General features: G+C 40.0%; 1 protein-coding gene across 1 annotated transcript in view; it reads left to right on the forward strand.

The window, feature by feature from the left end:
- Positions 1-716: 716 nt before the first annotated feature.
- The window catches only part of KIF13B (kinesin family member 13B), a 269721-nt gene continuing 246347 nt past the window's right edge, over positions 717-24090 (forward strand). Inside the window, 1 exon segment of the mRNA XM_043988280.1 lies at positions 717-817. Coding sequence (XP_043844215.1) covers positions 763-817 — 55 coding nt within the window. The 5' untranslated portion in view covers positions 717-762.

Here is a 24090-nt window from a genome sequence, read left to right on the forward strand (position 1 = left end):
TTCCCAATTTCCTGCTTCTTGTGTAATTTCTAGCCACCAACATTATTTGTAATGGCAAATAAAAAATAAAAAACACCTTGGAAGAAGCAGGCTAAATGTCCAAGGAGAGGGAAATGATGGAATAAATTACGGTATATATGATATATAATATTAATGAAACAGATATTTAAGTGTCTTTATGTCTAAGATGAGGGGCTTGGATTAGAGGACCTCTAAGATTTCTCCTCGCGCTAAAACAGGGGGTATGCTGAAGTTCATAATGGCCATTGAAAGTTGATGGTTGAATTTTTGGTGTGAGCATTTACACCTCTCCAAACTCTACAAATCAGGGCTTGATTTATTGCTTTGTTGATGGGTCTACACTTTAAAAAGTGAGGGAGAAAATGTTAATGGTGCAGTTTAAATTTTAAAAGTGTGTTGTGCGCACATTTTTCCCCCTCTGGGGAGCTGACCGTTAAACATTTATCTACATACAGTTGTGTTAATACTCTTAAATTTCAAAGGCAAAAATAGGTTTCCGGCCCCACTTATCTCAGGTTAACTCGTGGAGACTACAACTCCCAGCATGCATTAGGGACAAGTCCGGTACTAGGGTGCACAGATCAGGTGACAGGGGGAGCCCCGCCCTTCGGCCGGCCTGACCCCGCCCCCTCACCCTCCCTCCCTCCCTTGGGCCCCCTCCTCTCTGGTCATCCCCGGCAATTTGCCCTAGTTGCTGGAGACGGAAGCCGAGCGGGAGCGCTGGTGGCGGCGGCGCGGAGAATGGGGGACTCCAAAGTGAAAGTGGCCGTGCGGATCCGGCCCATGAACCGGCGCGGTGAGTGGCAGGGCAACTGGGAGGAGGAGAGGACGAGGTGGGAGGGGGCCAGGGGCTCTCCTCTCTGCGCTTTCTCGCGGGTCTCCCGGGCGGGTGGCAGGTGCTCTGGGCGCCCCGGCCCCGCGTCCGGCCCGGATCCCGCCCCCCTCCCTGGAGCGCCACGTCCCGCCCCGGCCGGTTTGCCCTTTCTCTCAGCTGTCCGGGACTCCACGTCGTCCAGCTGCCCCCTGCTCAGCCCCGCGGGGGTCCCCTCCATCTTCCCCCTCCTTCGTCCTCTCTCCCTCCTTCCCTTATCCTCCTCCCTCTCCTCTTCCTCCTCCTCCCTTGTCCCTCCTCAACATTCATCCTCCACCTCCCTCCTCCTTCTCTACCACCTCTCTCCTGTCCTCTCTTATTCTCTGTGCTCCTCCTTCACCTCTCCCTCCTCTGTCACTTCTTCTCTGTCCTTCCTCCTCCATCCTCCTTCCCTCCTCCTCCACTTCACCTACCTCCGTCCTCCCTTCTCCTCTCTCCTTCCTTTTCCTCCTCCTCCTCTCTATTCCCTCCCTCCTCCTCCACCTCTCTCCTCCTTCACTCTCTTTCCTTTCTCCTCCTCCTCTGTTCTCGCTTCTCTTCTGTCCTCCTTTCTTTACCTCCCTCCTCCTACACCTCCTTCCTCTTTTTCCAACACCTCCTTCTCTGCCCTCCACCCTCCTCCTCCAGAAGCCAACATTAAGTGTCCCCTGTGTGCCAGGCACTTGTGTGCCCTAACTAGGGATACCAAGATAAAAAGGGACAGAGCCCTGCGCTCTGGGAGCTTACTCTAGGGGGTGGGTGAACGTCCTCAGATAAGTCTAATCTCAGGTAAAGGCTTGATGGAGCCGAAAAGGGGGTGGAGTGGACAAGTTACTAAGTCAGGCGATAAACATTTATTAAACTTCTGTGTCCTGGGCGCTGGGGATACATAGAAAGGCAAAAAGCCCAAACCAAAACAAAAACCTGCCCGTGCTCACACGGAGCAGGATGGAGAGAACAATCGAAAGTAGGAGTGGGGAGGACACTCCAGGAAAACTTTCTGAGGGAGTTGGCAACATAGCTGAGCCTCAGAAGAAAGGATTTCTCGTGTTCTTCAGTCAGTCAGCTAGCATTTTATTAAGCTATGATGTGCCAGGCACTGTGCTAAGGGGAGGGGGGGAGGGGGATGTTAGAAGGACAGACAAAAAACAAAGTCCCTGCTCAGAGACTTCAGAGTCTAATGGGAAGGACAACATACAAACAGCCATGTACAAACAATATGCACAGGATCAGTTGGGAGTCTTCTCAGAGGGAAGGTACTAGGAGGTAGGTGCTGTTATTATCCCTATTTAAAGTTGGGGAAACTGAGCAAAACAGATTAAGTGACTTGCTGAAGGTCACACGACTGGATTTGATGTTTTCCTTATTCTAAACCCCACTTTCTTTCCTCTGCCCCATTTAGCTGCCTTTGCAAGGAAGTGGCACTTTAACAGACACTTGAAGTAAAACAGGGAAACCTTTCTTACTTTACTCTTCCTTGCTTGTTTCCATCTCTTTGTGACCCCTCTCCCCTCTTTTCATAATAACAACATGCCTGTGTAGCTCTGTCTCTGTCTTTCTCTCTCTCTCTCTTTTTCTCTGTCTCTCTATACAAATAGATGTATGTATGTACACACATATGTATTTTCTTATTTGATTCTCACTGGAACCATGAAAAGACACATAGGGGGCTGTTATATACCCATTTTCCAGGTAAGGAAACTGAAGTTCAATAAAGTGACTTGCCCTAGGATCTGACTAGTAGTAGTATTATAGCCAGGATTAGGTAGAACAGAGATCTTTTAACCAGACCTCTGAATTCCACTTTGTTTTTTGTTTTTTGTTTGTTTTTGGTAGGACTGTGAGGGTTAAGTGACTTGCTCAGGGTCACACAGCTAGTAAGTGTCAAGTGTCTGAGGCCACATTTGAACTCAGGTCCTCCTGAATCCAGGGCCAGTGCTCTATCCACTGGGCCACCTAGCTAGCTGCCCCCTAACCCTACCTCTGTACCTTTTCTTCCCTTCTCCCCCTTCGCCTTGAAACCTCATCTTCCAACACCAGTCTTCTGTCTGAAATAGAACCAGGGAAAGCACGTCTTGAATCCAAGGGTCTTTTTCTTTCTATGTAATTTATACCGGAGGGATATTTACCCCAAATTGAACCCAGAAGTGTTTAGCCTATGGCTGAGTAAATAAAAGAGAATTTGGCTTAATCACTGTAAGAAAATAGCCAAGTATAAAAACCTTATCTTTGATTCAGCATACCTGATTCCTGAATACTAGACTGTGATAAACAGTGTTGTAACAACTCTGAGTTGGGGCTGGGGGAAGGGATGATTTTTTTGGTTTGTTTACTGTTGAGAAACTTCTGTTTTCACTTGAGGTCATATTTGTCATCTCATCAGCAAAAAGTTCTAGTGCCCAGAGACTGTTCAAAGTGTATTTTGGAAACATTTCCCATAATATTGTACAGGGGAAAAGAGAAAGGGGAATAGTTTGGATGAGAAACCAGGTAAAGGGTAAATCTTGTTCAGCACTATGATTTATCAGTATAGTCCCAAGGTAGGGCTTGATAATTGACACGTTCTTAAGAATCCAAATTAATATATAACTTCTCAGGTGCTACCAATAACTGTTTCTGCAGGCTCTTGTTTCACAATTAAGAAGTTTTAGGCCTGTTGAGAAGTTAAAGTAAGTCACTTTATCACTCTGCAGAGCCAAGGGTTTGGGCTCCATGATCCTAGCTATAAAAATTCTGTGATTCTGGTGGGGGAAGAGGCCTGGGTTTATCTACTGCCCTTTGGATAGGAAGTTGTTATTACTAATCTATCATCAATAGGACATGTGCTCTGAGTTGTTTTCTGGGTAGTGTTCCAGCCTGTATTTATTTATTTATTTATTTTTGTTTTGTTTTGTTTTGTTTTTGTTTTTGCAGGGCAATTGGGGTTAAGTGACTTGCCCAGGGTCACACAGCTAGTAAGTGTTAAGTGTCTGAAGCCGAATTTGAACTCAGGTCCTCCTGAATCCAGGGCTGATGCTCTAACCACTGCGCCACCTAGCTGCCCCCAGCCTGTATTTATGAATAGGTCAGGGTCACATTCTGTGGCCCAGAAGAGTTTTCCTTAGTGTAAAATTACCTCACGTTCTCTGACCACAGATTGAACCCACAACCTTGGCTTCTTCAACATCATGCTCCAACCAGCAGAACTAAATTAGACAAACAATACAATTTTTTAAAAAGCCTTTGTCCTTTTGTTCAAGGACATTTTATTCTAGTTCATTGTACTTTTATGGGCCCTAATGATGACTTTTTGTAAAGCATATCTGGGAAATTATCAGGGGAGAGGAACTTCAGAACAACCTTTAATTGCCTTTTCACAGATATTTGGAAAAGTCTGAAAGAAGGTAACTAAACTGCCATCTCACATGGACCCATGTCCCATAATTAGAACCTTTCTTCCCCCTCATGGTAACAAACATTATTTTGACAGATAATTGAGATCCCAGTGTTCAGTGATTTGCAGGAATATAGCAGGATTGGGAGAATATATGTGTATTTTTAAGATGGTAGCAGGAAGTTGTTTGGAAGCATTGAAAGGCACATTCTTCTTTTCAATTCATTGTTTAGCTTGAATGCTTGTTCAAGTTTAAGATATTTTTGTGGTCGTTGCTCTGTGTTTTATAATCTGGGTATATGCATTCATTGCCTTGGTTCTTTCTATGTTCTTTTTTTTTTTTTTTTGCGGGGCAATGGGGGTTAAGTGACTTGCCCAGGGTCACACAGCTAGTAAGTGTCAAGTGTCTGAGGCCGGATTTGAACTCAGTTACTCCTGAATCCAGGGCCGGTGCTTTATCCACTGCACCACCGAGCCACCCCCTTTCTATGTTCTTTTGAACAACTCAATTCCTATGAGGAAGCCCTATAGACCTGTCAATACGGTGTCATCTGGAAATTGATCATGTGGAGAACTTCGTCATCTACGAGGAATGTATTTGAATTTTGTGCAGGGAATCTTACAGTAACATTGGTGAATGGTGGTGGTGGTTGTTTTTTTAACTTAATGCCTTACTTGATTTGGATGCTCATCGTCCAGTGATGATTTATGACCTAGTATCATGGAATATCAGGATGTTAGGAGATTCAAAATTGCAGGGCAATGAAAAGACCCATGGTGGATGGTAGGAGGCTCCATTAATAATGACTTCAGTTTGACAGGTGGGGTAAAGGACATTGTCAGGAACATATTTGGCTAGAAAAATAGATGGGTCGGGCATGTAGTGAGTGAGAGATAGTGTGACTGTTGGTATCCAGGATATAGGAAAAGAATCGGAAGGCCTCTAACATGTGATAGATATTTAATAAAGGTTGCTATGGTATGAATGGATTGTAGACTGCCTTGATTGGGAAGGGGGTTAGAGGAGGGGAGCAGTTACTGACATGAGATCACATTCATCTAAGTATATGCTTTATAATTGATTCTTGTTTACCCCCAAAAGATTATTAATATGATGATACTATACTTTGTCAGTATAGTATAGGAGTTTTAAGAGGTACATAGAGTCATGGAATTGTGAAACTGGATGAAAGCTTAAAGATGCCCAGGGTTTTGTGGGGGGGTTTGTTGTTGTTGGGTTTTTTTGGTGGGGCAGTGAGGGTTAAATGACTTGCCCAGGGTGACACAGCTAGTAAGTGTCAAGTGTCTGGATCTGGATTTGAACTCAGGTCCTCCTGAATCCAAGGCTGGTGATTTATCCACTGTGCCACCTAGCTTCCCCCTATTTTTTTAAATAAAGAAAAGAATTATAGAATATTTTGTGAGATGGGAAAGAGTTTATCTGTTCTTGTCACCTTATGATGCCTTCTAATTTCTGAAGATTATAAAATGGTGTGTGTGTTTAAATAAATCATTTTTTTTTTTTTTAGTAAGGCAATTGGGGTTAAGTGACTTGCCCAGGGTCACACAGCTAGTTAGTGTTAAGTGTCTGAGGCCGGATTTGAACTCAGGTACTCCTGACTCCAGGGCCGGTGCTCTATCCACTGTGCCACCTAGCTGCCCATAAATCTTTTTTTTTTAAACTTTATAAGTCAGCAACACAGAAGTTCAAACCTAGCCCAGATACTTAGTAGATGTGTGACCCTAGACAAGTCACTTAACATCTATCTGTCTCAGTTTCCTCATCTGTAAAATGAGGATAATAACAGCATTTACTTCATTGTTGCTGTAAGGATTAAAATGAGATATTTGTGGAGCACTATAAAATTGCTTATTACTACTATTGCTATTATTATCATTATGCTACAGAATAGCTATTCACCTAAATTTGAGAGTCACTTAGGGAAACTGTAGAGGGAACCTAATGCCAACGATTTCTAGAGTTTGTAAAATATTGCTTAAAAATTTAACTAAATTCCTCTTTAGGAGAGAAGTAATATTTGAAATTGATTGACTAACTTTGAAAAAGACTCAAGTTATGGGTAAGTAAATATCACGCCTTAGTAAAAGTTTCTATCAGAGCATGTAAAACCTGGAAAGGACCTTGGAAATCATCTAATTCAAACACTTTATTTTATAGACAAGGAAACTATATAATAAGTTACTGGTTATATTGTGTGTAATCTTCTGTGAAGTTTGAAATTCCTTGTAGCCTTATTTCAGGGCAAGGTTAAATGTTGGATGCCTCAGTATTGTGAGAAGTTTCTAGTTCCCACCTGCATTTATGTCAGTCTAACTACATTTATGGATATTTAGGTTGTTTTTGATATTTATTAAATGTGCAAAGAGCAAGACTTTCTGTTTTATTCAAGATTATACGTTAGATGAATTTAGTTATGTTATATGTTAAACATTAAACTCTAATTTAGCAGGTGGAAGATTTGTAATCAGATCATAGATAATTCTTGGACATACTTTTGTCCAGAATTACATATTTGTTTTTCTAAAGTATTAAAGTTAAGTAGTGAGGAAGCAAAGGGAAATTTGTCATGACTTTGGGAAATCATCTCTTCATAGATACTAGCCATCAGAATAAATTAAATTCTCTTTTAGACTTGTGCAGCTGACAGGGTAATGCCTTCTACGTGCTGTGAAGTACACTCATTCATGCATAATTACTGGATGAATTAAAAGTATTACCAGCATAACTTATAACACCTGTTCGGTCACGAAGGTAGACTGTGTGCTTATTCATAAGTTTGAAATTAGGTAACTAGTGTATTGGTGAAATTGTAAGTACTTATAAAAGTTTAATTGACAAATTTACTGAGTGCCTGTCCAAGGTTGTACATTATATAGAAGATTAACTATTGTTTGAGAAAAGTATCTGTTTGTTTGGTAGGAGAGGACTGGTCTTTGAATAGCAGGAGAAGTTTAGTGGAGTAGATCAGGTGAGAAAGACTGTTTCAGAGATATTAGGGAGTATGCAAGAGAAATTCTAATTGCATACTAAAATAACAGCATTAATTACACACACACATATACCGCCCCCCCACTCTGCCTCTCTGGGTAGGGAAAACCCCTCCCATTAAGGTACAGTCCTTGCCTTTGAGGAACTAGTTTATGATCTATTTAAGGAGATAACATACTAAATAGTATAAGGTGTTTTGTCATTAAATGCCAGATGAATAGTATAGACAGTAAATACTGTGGTACTATAGGAGTTTTGCACCTGGAGTAAGGAAGACCTGAGTTCAAATGTGGCCTCAGACACTTACTAGCTGTGTGACCCTAGGCAATTCATTTAACTTCTATTTACCTTAATCCACTGGAGAAGGAAATGGCAAACCACTCCATGGCCGACATTGGCGTATTGTGGTCCCTGAGGTCACAAAGAGTCAACATGACTGAACAATAACAATAATAACAGTATCAGAGTTCAGAGAAAGAAGCAATTATTTTGGGTTGAGTTGTTTTAAAAGGCTTCATAGGGAAGATTGAATTTGAAGGATGGGTAGGATTTGGATGGGCTGAGAACAGGAGGGAAGAAACTGTGCTGGAGCCTGCTCATAGTAAGAAGCCTATTGTTAAATTTTTAGTGGGGGCATTTATACCTTTGAAATTAGAGATGCTGCAACTGGATTTGATTTATTGCTTTGTTCACTGATTTAAGTTATGGAGAAAATGTTAATGCCGATTAAATTTAAAAGGATGTCATAGCACATTTTCGGGGGGGGAGGGCCTATTGTTAAACATTTACCAGCACACCTTTGGAAAGGAAGAACAAAGGTGAAGAGACAGGAATAAGCAAGCTGTTTTAGGGGTGCTGGGAGTATATTAGCTGGCTGATATGTAAAGGTTTTAACTTGTGTAGCAGGAGATAAAATTGGAAAGGTAGATTGGAGTTAGATTTAAGTTCTAGACAAGGAAATTTAGAGAATTCTTTTTTAGGTGTTCCCAATAAATATCAATTTTCATAGCTTCATGTATAAATCTGGAAAGAAGCAGGAAGGAGAAAAGTTTTGATTATTGAATAAAAAATTATAATAAGAAATTTCATATTTTATGTGCAAGTATTTAGATGTAAAACACCATCAGTTAATTTCAATATGGATTAGTTGTTAAAGGTACTTGTAAACTTTTTCCAGTAGTTTGAATGAATTCTGTCCCCTAACCACAGTCAAATCAGCCATCTCTATGGGCATCAGAAAACTCTTGGAGGTTCTTGAGCATGAGCTAATCAGATAAAATTTAGCAGCTATAAATATAAAGCCTTGGTTTCAAAAAACCCACTGCACAAGTATAAGATAAGGTAGGTAGCACTGGCTAGACAGCAGTTTGTTTAGGAGTTTTAGGGGATTACAAGCTTAATATGGGTAAAAAATGTGACATGGCAGCTAAAAAAGCAAATTTAATCTTAGGCCATGTTAATAAAAGCAGCATAGGATCCAGCAAAAAGAGGCAATAGTTTTTTTGAGGTAGCTAAGCAGTGCCACAGTGGATAAAATGTTGGGCCAGGCATCAGGAAGGCCAGTGCTTCAGTCTGGCCCAGATACTTGCTAGTTGTGTAACCCAGGTAAAGTCAGCCTCTGGACAAAGGTCCATTTCCTCAACTGTAAAGTGGGCATAATAATAGCACTATCCTCCCAGGGTTGTTATGAGGATCAAATGAGGTGGTATTTATAAAGTATGTAGCATAGTGCTTGGCCATCCGCATGGCCATAGCATATATGGAGTATCCTACTCATCAGGGTGCCACAGCTTAGAGGAGCAGAGCCAAGTTACTGGAGGGGACCGGAGACCATGCCATCCGAGGATTATGGGAAGGAAGTAGGGATGCTTAGCTTGGAGAGCAGAAGACGTAGGGAGTGTGCACAGGGTTGCTAGGTGTTTGGAGCGTGTCTACCCCTAAATCTTTTGCAGGGATTAGCCTTGTTCTGTTGGGCCCCTGAAAGTAGAACTAACAGCAATGGGTGGGGTTTAGGGAGAGGCGGGTTTTGATCAAGTCTAAGGAAAAAATTTGTAGCAACTACAGCTGTCCAAAAGTGGAGCAAGGTAGTGGTTCCCCCTTTCCTGACTGTATTCGAGTTGGCTGGCAGCTTTTTTTATGTTGCCGAAGGGCTTCTTGCTGTGATACAGGTCGACCTCATTGACCTCGAAGGCCTCTTATTACTCAGGTGAAAGCATGAAATAAAAGGGGGAAGGATTAGTGATGTACGTTGGTTTGGAACTTTGAAACCCGTATTAGTTATTTTAAATGAGGTGTAACACATAATGGAGATCAAATATAGGGAGCAGGGAAGGTGGAAGTGGGGAACTAACTAGGTGTTTAAGTGGCAGGCATGAAAAAGAACATTCAAGCTAGGCCTGAGGAGGTGAGAATCCAACAGAAGGTGAATTAGATAATCAGCAGGGCATGTGTAAGCAGGAATGCCTTTGAAGGAAGACTTGCCATGTGCTCTCTACCTTACATGGAGAATGTGGCTTCTTGAGGGCAGGAGGGTGTTGAAAACATGTCTATTACAGGCATTTTTCTTTATACAGTACATATTCAGAGTCTATTCTTAAATCAGTAACAATTTAAAAATAATTTATGCCAGGTGTCAGGGTTATGGATTACAATTGACAGAAGCTTCTGCCTGTGTTTTCTAGAACAGAAGGGAACTGTTTGCTTGCATCTATTTGATATTCTGATGGTGAATGAGACACACATCTACCACAACAATCTTTTGTTCTCACTGTCAACTCAATAACTCGGGTTGGAATTTATATAAATAGGGTTGAAAGGCCCCTCCCCTCTTTTTTCTTTTATAAATAAAATTCTTTTAGATTGAGATAATATCTATTTGGAGCTATCATGTATTTCTCCTAACTTTAAGGGTCAGTGATATAGGAATACTACTGATGTACTTGTCATCAGTAGGATGTATGTTTTTTGTTGTTTTTCCAGTGGTGGTAATGAATTTAGCTTTTATCCATCCATATATTTCATCAGGTTACCCAGTTAGCAGAATCATACATTCTTTTTTGTTGTTTGTTTTTTGTTTTTTGCAGGGCAATGAGGGTTAAGTGACTTGTCCAGGGTCACACAGCTAGTAATTGTTAAGTGTTTGAGGCCGAATTTGAACTTGGGTCCTCCTGAGTCCAGGGCTGGTGCTCTATCCACTGCTGCCCCCAGAATCATACATTCTTGAGAAACTCTTGTGGCATTTAATAGTATAGTATATTGATGTGGAACCCATCAAAGTTAAATGATCCATATGGAAATCAAAACTGTATCTTTAACCTTATCAATACTGAGTGCTAATCATCTTACTTCACCAACTGAAGATAACCCAGGAAGATAATATGACTAAAAATGCATTTGGTTTAACAAATAATTTTGAAGTTACTATGTTGGTTTCTCCATCCCTCTTGTAGGTGCTATATGAGATTCAAAAGAAGCTTAAGTTATGGTACTTGTCCACAAGGACATTATAGTCTTGCAGTGAAAGACTAATATATGTATTTGTTAATGAACTCATCGTTTAGTCCTGACAGAATCTTTAAGATCCGAAAGGGACATAATATAGGCCATCGTCGCTTACAGGGGCTTCCCAGAAGAGTTGGGACTTGAGGTGGACCTTAAAAGATGAGTAGGCTTTGGACAGGGAGGTCATGGGTTGAATATTAAAGAAGGGGTTCTGACTGGAAAGAGGAGTTTTGTTGGGAGTCCAGGGAGATAAGGGTGGATCACATCATGAAGGGCCTTGAAGGCTAAATTGGGAAATTTAGATGATAGATAGGATCATAGATTTGTGGTTGGAAGGGGTTTTCCAGGTCATTTAGGCTGACCATTTTAAACAAACTTAGGGAGCTTACATGATTGCCTAAGGTCACACAGGTAGTAAGTGACAGAGGCAAGATTTCAATTCCTGCCCTCTTGCTCCACATCGAGTTCTTTGTACTGTATGTCTGTCACACATCAGGCAACATAGGTGGGAGAAAGTGGGACGTTTGGGCTGTACAGCTTGACTTTATTGTAGAATACATCAACAGAATTATGTAATAGAAAAATTAAGAGGTAGTTTGGAACTAATGTCTTTTATAGAATAGGCATCTTATGAGGCTATACAATTTCAGTGATGGTGCTATTGTCCAAAGCATTGTTGGAATTCTTCTGGGATTGCCTTCTGCCCCTGTAATAGATTCTTTTGCAATCCTTTATGGATTGCTGGAGACTTACTGTAGAAAAGCTCCACCATGAGGAGAAGACCTCTGAGGGCAAGCCGTGTGGTCAAGGTCCTTGGCGTCAGGAAGTGACATTTGTTCGTGGGTACTGTCTATCAAGGCTACCAGCCAATCAACTTGAGGAGCCTTCCATTCCTGGGAGGAGGACATGAAGGAGGAAGGAGACTCTGGGGGGACTGTTTGGCTGTGAGACATCTGCATGGTGGCAGGGAACTTCAGAAGTAGGAGATTAGGAAGGCTAGGATTGCCAGGTTATAGGAAATTTCTTCTCAATCTTTCTCTTTCTTTCGCTATCTTTCAATAAACCCTTAAAAAAAATTCTAAACTCGTTTCCACCAAAAACTGGGGGGGGGGGGGGCAGATTAGAACCCACATTTAGAATTTTAAATTACACACAAATTTTATTCTTTAAGAGTGGACTTGATTTTTGAAAAGAGAAGAGATTCAGAACCAAATTTGTTGAAAAAGTTGAATTTTTGAGGTTGCTAATGACAATTTTTGGTAAAGAATGTGTGATTATAAAACATTGGAACTGATTTTGTGCGTGTGTGTGTGTGTGTGTGTGAGAGAGAGAGAGAGAGAGAGAAACTGGCTTTAAATATATTTCTGAAAGTGGAGTTCAAGAAATGTTTTGAGATATGGATGCATTGGAATTCATATGTGGCCTCCAACATCAATAAAATTATTCACTTTTTTGGTTGTCAGGGTGTATTCACAAAATATGGTTATTTTATAGTTTTTATATTATATAGTTTTTATATATAAAATATTTTATATTTTATATATGTTTTTATTTAAAGAGAATCCTGAATGAGAATAATTAGATTTTGGGGAGTTATATCTGTCAAATTTTATTCATTGTAGTGAAGGGTTGTTGTTTGGTTTTTTTTTAGCATAATTACATTGCTTTTCATTGGAAGTTTTACACAAATTTTTGTTTGTTTTAGAAAATATTTATCTTTATAGTAAAGAAGAAAGTTTACCACTGCATTATATAGAAATGGTAACCTGATCATTAAATTATCTCTGGCATTATTTTTTCCTGTCATCATACAAAAAAAGCATAATAGGTTTTAATTGGATTATACTATTCTCTTTATTATAGTTAATCCACAAAAACTTTACCGTCTTAAGTTTTCTCATTAGCTGCTGCTAAACTAATATGTCATTACTTTGATTAGAAAATAGTATGCTTTTTGATATATAGGAGCCTCTTTTTTAGAGGACCAACTGCTTCTCATTTGTCTTTATAATATTTCTTAGAAGAATCTTGAGGCACGTCTGTTTGTTCACATTTTATAGTTGGATAAACTAAGACTTAAAGGATAATTAAGTCATCCATTGAGTCATTTATGAGACCATTACTGGTACTCAGGTCTTTTGGTCTGAAGAAATTATTATTAGAACTTGGGCTTTTTAGGCTGAAACTCCACCAATTCAGTGGTCTTCAAGTTCTTCAGAATTCCAGTAAAACTTCCTGTCGTTGCTGTCACATCTCTCCCAAACGTGTATTATGGCATAAATGTATATATACAGAGCATATAGAGTAGTGTCTATTCTGTAGAATAGTATACATACTGCATGTCTATACATATACATGTTTTATCTTCCTGTGAGATCGAAATGGCAACAGAGAGACACTGGTTTAGAATGTAAATTTATTTGTGGAACATTAAGAGGTGGATGGTGGAAGATTAAGATTAGTATCTGTGACAAAACAATGAAGAATGCTGGAGAGAGAAATAAGTCAGAAGAATACTTGGTGTGATACCCAACTATGCCAGATCATGCCAAGATCATTTAGTAGATGAAATAAATAGTAGGAGAATGGGGAACAAACAAAATTTGTCAGTCCTTCTATAAGAACTTACTTTTGTTAGTCAATGAGCGTTGATTGAGGCTATATAATATGTGCCAGGCACCTTCCTAAGCACTGCGGATACAAATCAAGGTACGATATAGTCTCTGCCCTTGAGGAACTCACAACGAGAAATTTCCCATTAACTGCACTCCTTGGATTCTACTCTGGGTACCTTCTCCTGCTAGGTACTTAGCATGTGCTGATTGTACTGTAGTACAATCAGCCTGAGATGATAAAGGTCTGCACCAAGTGGTGACAGTGTCAGAGGAGGCATATTCAAGAAATGTTGCAAAGGTGAAAATGACAGGCTTTGGCAACAGCTTGAATGGGTGGAGTGAGAGATAGGGAAGAGTTAAGGATGAGACCTAGGTTGTGAGCCTAGAGGATGAGGAGGATGGTGTTGCCATCAGCAGTAATTGAGATAAATAACCTACATAAATAAAAGTTCTCTGGGGTCCTCAGTCATTTTTAAGAGTGGATAGTTGTCCCTTCCACATTGTGGGAGTGAGGGGTGTGGTGCCTCTGAAATCCGGAAAATCTTCGGAAGATTTTTTGGCCCTCCCTTCATACCAGAGAAGTATGAATTATTATGGTATTAAAAGATAAAATATATTGGTATTAGACAATTCTAAACATACATTTTATGCATTTCTGTGTTTCTAAACTTTTTCTGTGTCATCTTCTGGCCTTTGTGTGTTCTGCAGCTTTGGCAAAACTCCCCCCAAATTCCCATGTAATTTCTTATGCTGACAGGATATATTGAAATTACAGTAGGAAAAGTTGTGATATAGAAGGAATAACTGTAAAGTATTCTGAGACCAAAAAGCTTGAAAGCCACAGCTCTACAGCAGGGGTTCTCAACTTTTTTCTGTATATAATGGACCCCTTTGGCAGTCTTATGAATCATGTGGACCCCATCTTAGAATAAAGTTTTTAATTGCATAAAATAAAATACATAGGGTTACAAAGGAACATAGTATACTATCTTCAAAATATTTTTTAAAAAAACGAAGTTCATAGTTAAGGTCATCTGCTCTAGAGGTACCACATTCTCCTTTATCCACTTCTTTTTAGTCTATTTTTCTGCTTCTTTATCCATCTTTTTATCAACCCCTTAAGCTGGATGTTCCCTGGTGGTGTGCCCTTGATCCTCGACTCTTGGCATTCTTATTCATTCCTATAGTTTCCACCACTTCTTCTATATAGATAATTCTCAGATCTGTGTCTCTAACCCTTCCCTTGCATTTCCCCCTTCTTCTTTATCCTGCCAGAATCTTAAATAAAATTTTTTTTTGTAGTTTACTAATATAATATTGTGTATTATCACTATCTGCATATCTAGAGTAAGCTCCATAAATATCTGTGTCCTTCACATATTAGTATATATTTGTTGAGCGATTGAGATCATAAGAGATACTCTGTGATGTTTCCCAACTCAGGTTTTGTTTGTTTGTTTGTTTTTGTTTTGTTTTTTGTGCAGGGCAGTGAGGGTTAAGTGACTTGCCCAGAATCACACAGCTAGTAAGTGTCAAGTGTCTAAGGCTGGATTTCAACTCAGGTCCTCCTGAATCCAGGGCCAATGCTTTATCCACTGCACCACCTAGCTGCTTCTCCCCCCCCCCCCCTTTTTTCTCTTTTTCCTCTTTTTCTTTCTTTGTGGGGTTTTTTTTTTTCTTTTTGCAGGGGAAAAGAGGGTTAAGTGACTTGCCCAAGGTCACACAGCTAGCAAGTGTCAAGTGTCTGAGTCCAGATTTGAACTCATGTCCTCCTGAATCCAGGGCCGGTGCTTTATCCACTGCGCCACCTAGCTGCCCCCCTCTATGATGTTTCTAAACTAGATCTGGCAATCAGTGGTTAGATTGGGCTGTTGAATTGTCATAAGCTACATCAGTGAGAGAAATATTAGTAAAGAAATTGCTAGGACTTCTTAAATAGGCTGTGGCCCCCTTAAAAGAAAACCCAGTAAATTGTTTAGTTGTAGTCTTCTGAATAGACTGAACATGAGGCTATTTACAGAGTTTTGAAAACCCCCTCACCTACCCTGTGAATTGAAAAGAAAAAATCTACTTCTACCACCTTGCCTAAAGTTGTCACCTTTTAGTCTGTTATTTAAGATATTCTTAAGGAAATGGAACACAAGACTGTTAAATTGCAATTGTTATGAAGAGGTTGGAAGCATTAGTTATGTTTGGGGTTGATTGAATGCCATGTGTAGGTTCCTGAGTAATGGAGGGGAGATCATTTTCAAGAGGATACCTGATATGTAAATCAAAGAAAACCTGTATTCTTGGATTTTAGATATAATAGAAAGCAATAATTTCCTAATTTTCTGAAGAAGCTAAGAAACCTGATTGAAAATTTGGTAATGCAAAGGGATTCTCCCCTGTGATACATCAGTTATACAGGGTGTTCCAAAAGTCTGAGCTACTGAAGCTTAAAATTACACTAAGACTTTTGGAATACCATGTATATAGGGAGTATCCCAGGCCCAGCCTAAATTCTATGATGACGTCATTGGGGAGAAAGCAATAACTGATGTGTACATAGCAGCAAGTCTTGTTTAAGATGATTATGCACTGTTAAATGATGACTCATCTGCTGGTTGGGTACACAAGATTATCAGCTGTTGATAGTTTAATCTTTAACCCAAAGAATTAGCCCTAGAAAAGGATCTTATTTGTTTGGCAAATGTCATGGGATCTATAATAATAATAACAATTATTATTATTATTATTATTACTAATAATAGTAACAACTAAGTATTAATACTAATGATAGCACCTGACCCTGATATAGTGTTTGTAAATGGGCTTGATATACATTATCTCCTTTGATCCTCACAACTTCCTCTGGTCCCAATGTGGGCACTAAAGGTATTATTATCCCCATTTTACAAGTGAAGAAACCAGGGCTTAAAGAGATTAAATTGCTTCCCTATCCATGGTCAGACAACTAGTAAGTGTTGGAAGTGTAATTCAAACTGGGTCAAAGGTTTATCTGGATTCAAAGTCCAGCACTCTTTTTAGAATCAGTGGTTCTGGCCAATTCACATTTTTAACTAAAAATCTTGCCCTCTCTCATTGACTTTAAGATGGTATCCATTTTTTAGCATTTAGTGAATTTCATATGTAGCATTTAAGTCAATATCAACCTATTTTTTGTATATCTAACTGTTGAGAAACTGCTATTTATATGCCCCGCTATTTTTTGTTTGTTTGTTTTTTGGGGGGGTTTTGCAGAGCAATAAGGGTTAAATGACTCGCTCAAGGTCATACAGCTAGTAAGTGTCAAGTGTCTGAGGCCAAATTTGAACTCAGGACCTCCTGAATCCAGGCCCAGTGCTTTATCCACTATGCTAGCTGCCCCATGCCCCACTGTTTTTTGATGGTTGTAGGTAAACTATTTTTATAAGAGAAATGCATATTAATAGGAGTCGTGAATCTTTCAAATTTTAATGGTGTCTGATTTTGGGGGGCAAGTGTTTTAATTTTTAAATTAAGGCTTATAAAAGAATCATACAGAGATTCATTAGAAACACTGGACATAATTTTTCACTTACCATCTTTAAACTTTACAATCTACATTTATTCATTACTTGTGTTTTCTAAGTAGTGAAAAGGGTTTTGTTGTTGTTGGGTGGTTGTGTTTTTTTTGGTCAGTGGAATCCCTGTCCTATTTGGCATTTTTTCAGTAACAATTTCATTCAGACAGCTAATAAAATATTTTATGGTATTAGCTTTGAAAACCTTAGAATCTTGCAGTCAGAAGGGATCTTAGAGGCCATCTGGTTTAACACATATCTGGAACATCTCTGACAGTTGGACATGTAGCCTTTGCAATTGGACAGGTAGCCTTTGCTAGAAGACATTTAGGGAACCTACTCTCCCCTGTGGCAGTCCACCCTACTTTTGGATAGCTTTAATTGGTAGGAAGCTTTTCTTCACATTGAGACCTAATCTGCCTTCCTGCAATTTCCACCTATTGTTCCTAGTTGTGCTTTCTGGGACCTAGCAGAACAAATTAATCCTTTTTCCATGTGACAGCCCTTAAGATACTTAAAGAAATCATGTCCTCTCCACCCCCAGCTTTTCTTTTTCTAGGCTAAACTTTCCAGTGTGCTCTCCAGCCCCTTCATCATTCCTGTTACTTAACCACTGATTTCAGTATCTTTCCCCACTTGGTCATCCAGAATTTATTAAATACCTGCTATGTGACAGGTACTATGTTAGAAAATACAAAGACACAAGTGAAACAGTCTCTTCCCTCAAGGAGCTTATATTTTCTTGGGGAGACCTGTACGTAAATACATTCTGAAAATGCTTTGCCTAGAACTAAGCAAAATATTCCAGACTTTGTTCACAGAATCATAGATTTAAAGCTGGAAGGACCTTAGATGATGTTTAAGACTAATTTCCCCTCATTTACAAATGAGGCAAGTGTAGACTAGACAGGGTAGCTGATAGGGCAGCAGGAAGCAGCTGACACTAGGGTTTGAACCCACGTGCTCTGATGCCAAATCTAGTGACCTTTTGGAGGCAACATACCATGAAATATATCATGGGAGTGAGAACATGTATTTGAATCCCAGCTCTACCACTGGTTTGACTTGGGCCAAGTAACTTAACCTCTCTTGACCTTAGTTTCTTCTGTAAAAGAAGGTGATTGGACTTGAGATATTCTCTAAGGGCCCTTCAAGTTCAAAATCTTTGATTTCATTCTGTTGCTTTTTCATTTTGGTCATGCTTCACTGATGTCATCCATTCTTTTTTTTTTCTCACAGCAACAAACATTTATTTTATTTTCCAGTTACATGTAAGGGTAGTTTTTTCATAAGATTTAGAGTTCCAAATTTTTCTCCCTCCCTCCCTTTCCTCCCCCCTCCATAAGATCGCTATCAGGTTATATATTTACAATCCACAAATGTTCTTTTTATCAGTTCTTTCTAAAGGGGTGCATAGTAAGCTTCCTCATTAGTTCTTTGGGATTGTCTTGGATCATTGCACTGCTAAGAGTAGTAAAGTCATTCACAATTGCTCATTGAACAATACTGCTGTCACTGTGCACAATGTCCTCCCAGCTCTGCTCACTTCACCATACATCGATGTTCATGAGTCTTTCCAGGTTTTTCTGGGATCATCCTGCTTGTCATTTCCTGTAGCACAAGACCATTCCACCACAATCATATAACACAGGTTTTTCCATCATTCCTCAATTGGACATTCCCTTGACTCTCAATTCTTAGCCTCCACCAAGAGTTGCTATATATATTTTTTGTACAATTTTTCCCCCTTTTCTCTTTTTCATGATTAGTATTGTTAACTGTTTCCCTTCCATCCTATTCCCTTCCCCATGATATTTATTCTATTATCCATCTTCTTTCATCCTATCCCTCTTCAAAAGGGATTTGCTTCTGTCTGTCCCCTCCCCCACTCTGCCCTTCCTTCTTTTGCCCCTCTCTCTTTATCCCCTTCCCCTCCTATTTTCCTGCAGGGTTAGAGAGATTACTCCACCCAACTGAGTGTGTATGTTTTTCCCTCCTTGAGCCAATTCTGATGAGATTGAGGTCTTTGAGCCAATTCTGATGAGTGTTAGGCTCATTTACTGCCCAGATTAAACAGATTACTATACCCTTTCCCTCCTTGAGCCAATTCTGATGAGATTGAGGTCTTTGAGCCAATTCTGATGAGTGTTAGGCTCATTTACTGCCCAGATTAAACAGATTACTATACCCAGTTGGGTGTGTCTGTTAGTCCTTCCTTGAGGCAACTCTGATGAGTTTAAGGTCTTTGAGCCTTTTCTGATGAGTGTAAAATTCATTTACTGCCCTGTTCCTCTCCCATCTCTTCCCCAACTCCATAAGCCTTTTCCTCTTACTTTCATGTAGGATTTCACGTCTGCCCTTCCCCCTCCCCCAGTGAATTCCCTTCACCCCTCAATTTAACCCTAAAGATGTCATCATGGGGCAGCTAGGTGACACAGTGGACAAAGCATCACCCCTGGACCTAGCCAAAACCCAGCCTCAGACACAAGACAGTCACCCACTGTATGACCCCAGGTATGTCCCCCAGCTCCAATTTTTTATGGTTCTCTAGGATCTTGTATTTGAAAGTCAAATTTGCCATTTAGTTCAGGTCTTTTCATCACAAATATCTGAAAGTCTTCTTTTTCCTTAAAGTCCCATTTTTTCCTCTGAAAGATTATGATCAGTTTTGCTGGGTAGGTGATTCTTGGTTGTAATCCCATTTCCTTTGCCCTTTGGAATATAATATTTTATGCCTTCCAGTTGTTTAATGTAGAAGCTGCTAGATCTTGTGCTATCCTGACTGGGGCTCCACAGTACTTGAATTATTTCTTTTTGGCAGCTTGCAATATTTTCTCCTTGACCTGAGAGCTCTGGAATTTGGCTATAATATTCCTGGGAGTTTTCCTTTTGGGATCTCTTTCTGGAGGTGATTGGTAGATTCTTTCAATTTCTATTTTAGCTTCTTCTTCTAGAATTTCAGGGCAATTTTCCCTGAGAATATCTTGGAAGATGGTGTCTAAGCTATTTCCTTGATCATGGTTTTCAGGTAGACCAATAATTTTCAAATTATCTCTCCTGGACCTATTTTCCAGGTCAGCAGTTTTTTCCAGAAGATATTTCACATTGCCCTCTATTTTTTTATTCATTTGGATTTTCTTTATTGTGTCTTGGTTTCTCGTAAAGTCACTGGCTTCCATTTGTTCAATCCTGATTCTTAGGCAGTTATTTTCATCAGAGAGCTTTTGTACCTCCTTTTCCATTTGGCCAATTTGACTTTTCAAGCTGTTGACTTTTTTCTCATGTCTTTCCTACATCACCCTCATTTCTCTTTCCATTTTTTCCTCTACCTCTCTAACTTTATCTTCAAAGTCCTTTTTGAGCACCTCTGTAGCCTGAGACCAATTCATATTTTTCTTGGAAGCTTTAGATATAGGAGCCCTGATGTCGACATCTTTCTCTGAGGGTGCCCCTTGGTCTTCCTTGTTACTGAAGAAACTTTCTATGGTCCTCACCTTTCTCTGTCTGCTCATCTTGCCTTTCTTTTACTAGACTTTTAGCTCCTTAAATTGGGTCACTATTTCCAGGCTGCAGTATCCCAAGCTTAAGAAGTCCCAGGTGGTATGATTTAAGGAGAATCAGGTTCTTCACTTGCCCGGCCTGTTTCCTGGTCCTTAGATGACCCCAGACCAACTTGTTAATCAACCAGCTTTGTGTGTTGTGGTTGTTAGCCCCGATGAGCCTGTGCCCCTCCCCGACCTGGGCCACTGCTACTTGAGCCTACCTCCTGGTTCTCAGCAGGAGTGTAAAATCCAAGTTCTGCCTCAGCACCAGCATAGACCCCTGTAATCTCCCTGCCAAGGAATGTTTTTTGGAGCAATCGATCCCATCATGAGTTCGGGAGCTCACTCTGATGTCATCCATTCTATCTACATACCCAGAAGTCCTAAATAGGAAACTTTTTTTTTAATGCCACTAAACAAAGAAGGATTAGTAGTTTTGTTTGACTCTCTGACCTGAGATAATATAGAAGAGAAGATACAAACATAATCTAACAGTAATAACTAATCCAAAAAATTATTTAACTCTGACAAGCACTCAGGTGAGCCCTCTTCATTCATTTAGCCAGCTCCCAATTTATTTATTTAAATATGCTGTGTTCCAAAAGTACAGTTGTGAGGTAGTTCTCTGGAAATTGGATCACATATTCCCAAAGAAACAATGTTATAAATGGTAGTTAGCTTCCCAGATTCATTCACAGAAGACTATTTAACCCATGATGTAGCTAACCATTTAATACTTTTCTCTCTTCTTGTTTTTATTGGAAAACGTTCTAAATTCCAACTGTGAATTTGGAAAAGCTAAGAACACATCTCCCCAGCCTCTGTAAAAGCATTCCTTCTGACTTTTCCCCAGTACCCCTGTGGTGAGAGGGGAGCCCTTTTCTGTCCATAGCATTAGCAATAGAGTACAGTTTTGAATGCCTTCTCCATTCCCAACTGTCCAAACCTTGAAAAATTATTCCCTGCCCTTCTCTACTCTCTTCTGATTTAATTCAAGAGAGTTAAATTATTACCTCTTTTACTAGACTATTTCCCACTGACATATTACACGATAAGGTTTTTTGAAAGGGACCCTAGTTTAGCTCCTTACTCACAGTCTAGCATTTGGACTGAGGATGGAAATCTTTCTCATGATTGAATAGTGATGACAAAAGGGGGCTCCCATGGTGATATTTTGTATATAAGGGATATTTTAAAGTTGCATATCAGTGTTTCAAGGACCGGTTTTATTATATAGTTCTAAATTTTATGAAGTATATTATTAGGTAATTATTTAAATTATAAAATTATTTTTATGAGGGTTCAATTCAACAAGCATTTATTATGTGTTTAATCTAGGTACTGTGCTAGGGGCTGGAGAATCAATGACAGAAATAAGTCTCTGCCCTCAAGGAGATTAAATGGGAAAGAGGGGGTGGGGAGACAGTATATACACTGATAAATAAATTCAAAATATACACAAATTAAAGACTAAATAGTTTCTAAGTGATGGGCACTAATAATGTGGAGAAATCAAGAAGACCTTGTAGAATATGGCATTTAAGTTGAGCCTCTAGCTGAGAAACTCCAAGCACTAGGAGAACAGTGAATGGTTGTGGAAGCCACAGACGAAGTGTCATGTACAAGGAGTAGTAAGTAACTAGAGCTTACAGCGCATTGGGAGAGTGCTACAAAATAGACCGGAGGGGGCGGCTAGGTGGTGCAGTGGATAAAGCACCGGCCCTGGATTCAGGAGTTTCTGAGTTCAAATCCGGCCTCAGACACTTAACACTTACTAGCTGTGTGACCCTGGGCAAGTCACTTAACCCCATTGCCCCGTAAAAAATCAAAACAAAACAAAATAGACCGGAACCAGATTGTGAAGGGCTTTAGATGCCCAAACTGAGTTGTCTGTTCTTCTCGAGGTAGTTGTGAGGCTTTCTGAGCAGGGAAAGTGACATGGTCAGGTGTGTGCTTCAGTAGCATCATTTGGCAGCTGTGTGGAAGATGAATTGGGAAGGATAGAGGCTGCATGCTGAGAAACCCATGAGACTATTGCTGTTGTCCAGGACGGGGACTTCTGGTGAGAGGCTGAACTAGGGTTTCTTTCGAGAAGCATTATTGTATAATGCAGCAATACAGGATTTAGTTTACAAAAATTTGATTTATTCGCGGTCTCTTAGGACTGGATCTTTTTACATAAATCGGGATACACACTACTTCATTACACACACAAGCTCCTCTGCTCAGTTTCATCTTTTTTCTGTACCTGCATCCTGGATATTTAGTATGTGATTTGAATCCCAATGAGTATAGTATACTACTAGTCACTAGTATAATTACAGTCACTAGTGTAATTACAGTTAGCTCTGGATTATATACAGGTATTATTGGCTTTCTGGATTACCTGCTGTGACTCACTTATCTTCAGTCTCTGTCTGCTGGTTTCTCCCTTACTGCCTATGAATATGTCCATGGCTCTCCCATCTCCCTTCCCCCCAAATCCTCATTTGATTTTTCCATCCTGCTATCATCCTATATCTCTTTTGCCCTTTGTGGCTAAACTCCTTAGGAAGGTGATCTATAGCATATTCCTCCACTTTCTCTCCCCTCATTCACTTCTTTTTTTTTTTAAGTGAGGCAGTTGGGGTTAAGTGACTTGCCCAGGGTCACACAGCTAGTAAGTGTTAAGTGTCTGAGGCCGGATTTGAACTCAGGTACTCCTGACTTCAGGGCCGGTGCTCTATCCACTGTGCCACCTAGCTGCCCCCCTCATTCACTTCTTAATTCCTTACAGTCCAGCTTCACACCTTATTATTCCACCAAAGTTTTTTGTTGTTGTTCAGCCATTTCAGTCATGTCCAACTCTTTTGTGACCCCATATGGGGGTTTCTTGGCAAAGATACTAGATTGTTATGCCATTTTCTTCTCCAACTCATTTTACAGATGAGGAAACTGAGACAAACAGGGTTAAATGACTTGCTCAGGGTCACAGAGCTAGCAAGTGCCTGAAGGCCAGATTTGAACTCAGGAAGACAGGCACTCTATCCAGTGCACCAACTACAACTACCTGCCCTTCTCTAAAGTTACCAATTGCCAAATTCATTGGCTTTTTCTCAGTCCTCATTCTTCTCCACCTCTTTTCAATCAATCACTGTTCATCACCCTTGTCTTGAGACTCTCTTCTCTCAAAGATTTTGGGATACCACTTTCTCCTGGTTCTTCTCCTACCCAAATGACCACTCTTCAATCTTCTTTGCTGGATCCGCATCCAGGTTACGTCCTCTAACCATAAATGTCCCACATGTCTCCGTCCTGGTCACTTTTCTCTCCATATGCTACTTTGCCTGGTGATCCTTTCAGTTCCCATGGATTTAAATCATCTCTATACTGCTGATTCTCAATTCTGCCTATTCTGCCCCAACCTCTATGCTAGTGTCTAGTCCCATATCTCTGGATGCCTTTTAGACATCTTAAAATGAATGGCCAGCAGACATCTTAAACACAATGAGTTTAAGAAATCACTAAATGAGCTAGTATGAGAATAGAAGAGCCCAGGACAGAGCCTTAGAGACCAGCCACAGTCATTGGTTATGACATGGATAAAAATCCAGCAAAGGAGATTTAAGAGAGGCCAGCCACACAGAAGGCGAA

This window comes from Dromiciops gliroides, chromosome 2, assembly GCF_019393635.1.
Source record: "Dromiciops gliroides isolate mDroGli1 chromosome 2, mDroGli1.pri, whole genome shotgun sequence".
Lineage (NCBI taxonomy): Eukaryota > Metazoa > Chordata > Mammalia > Microbiotheria > Microbiotheriidae > Dromiciops > Dromiciops gliroides.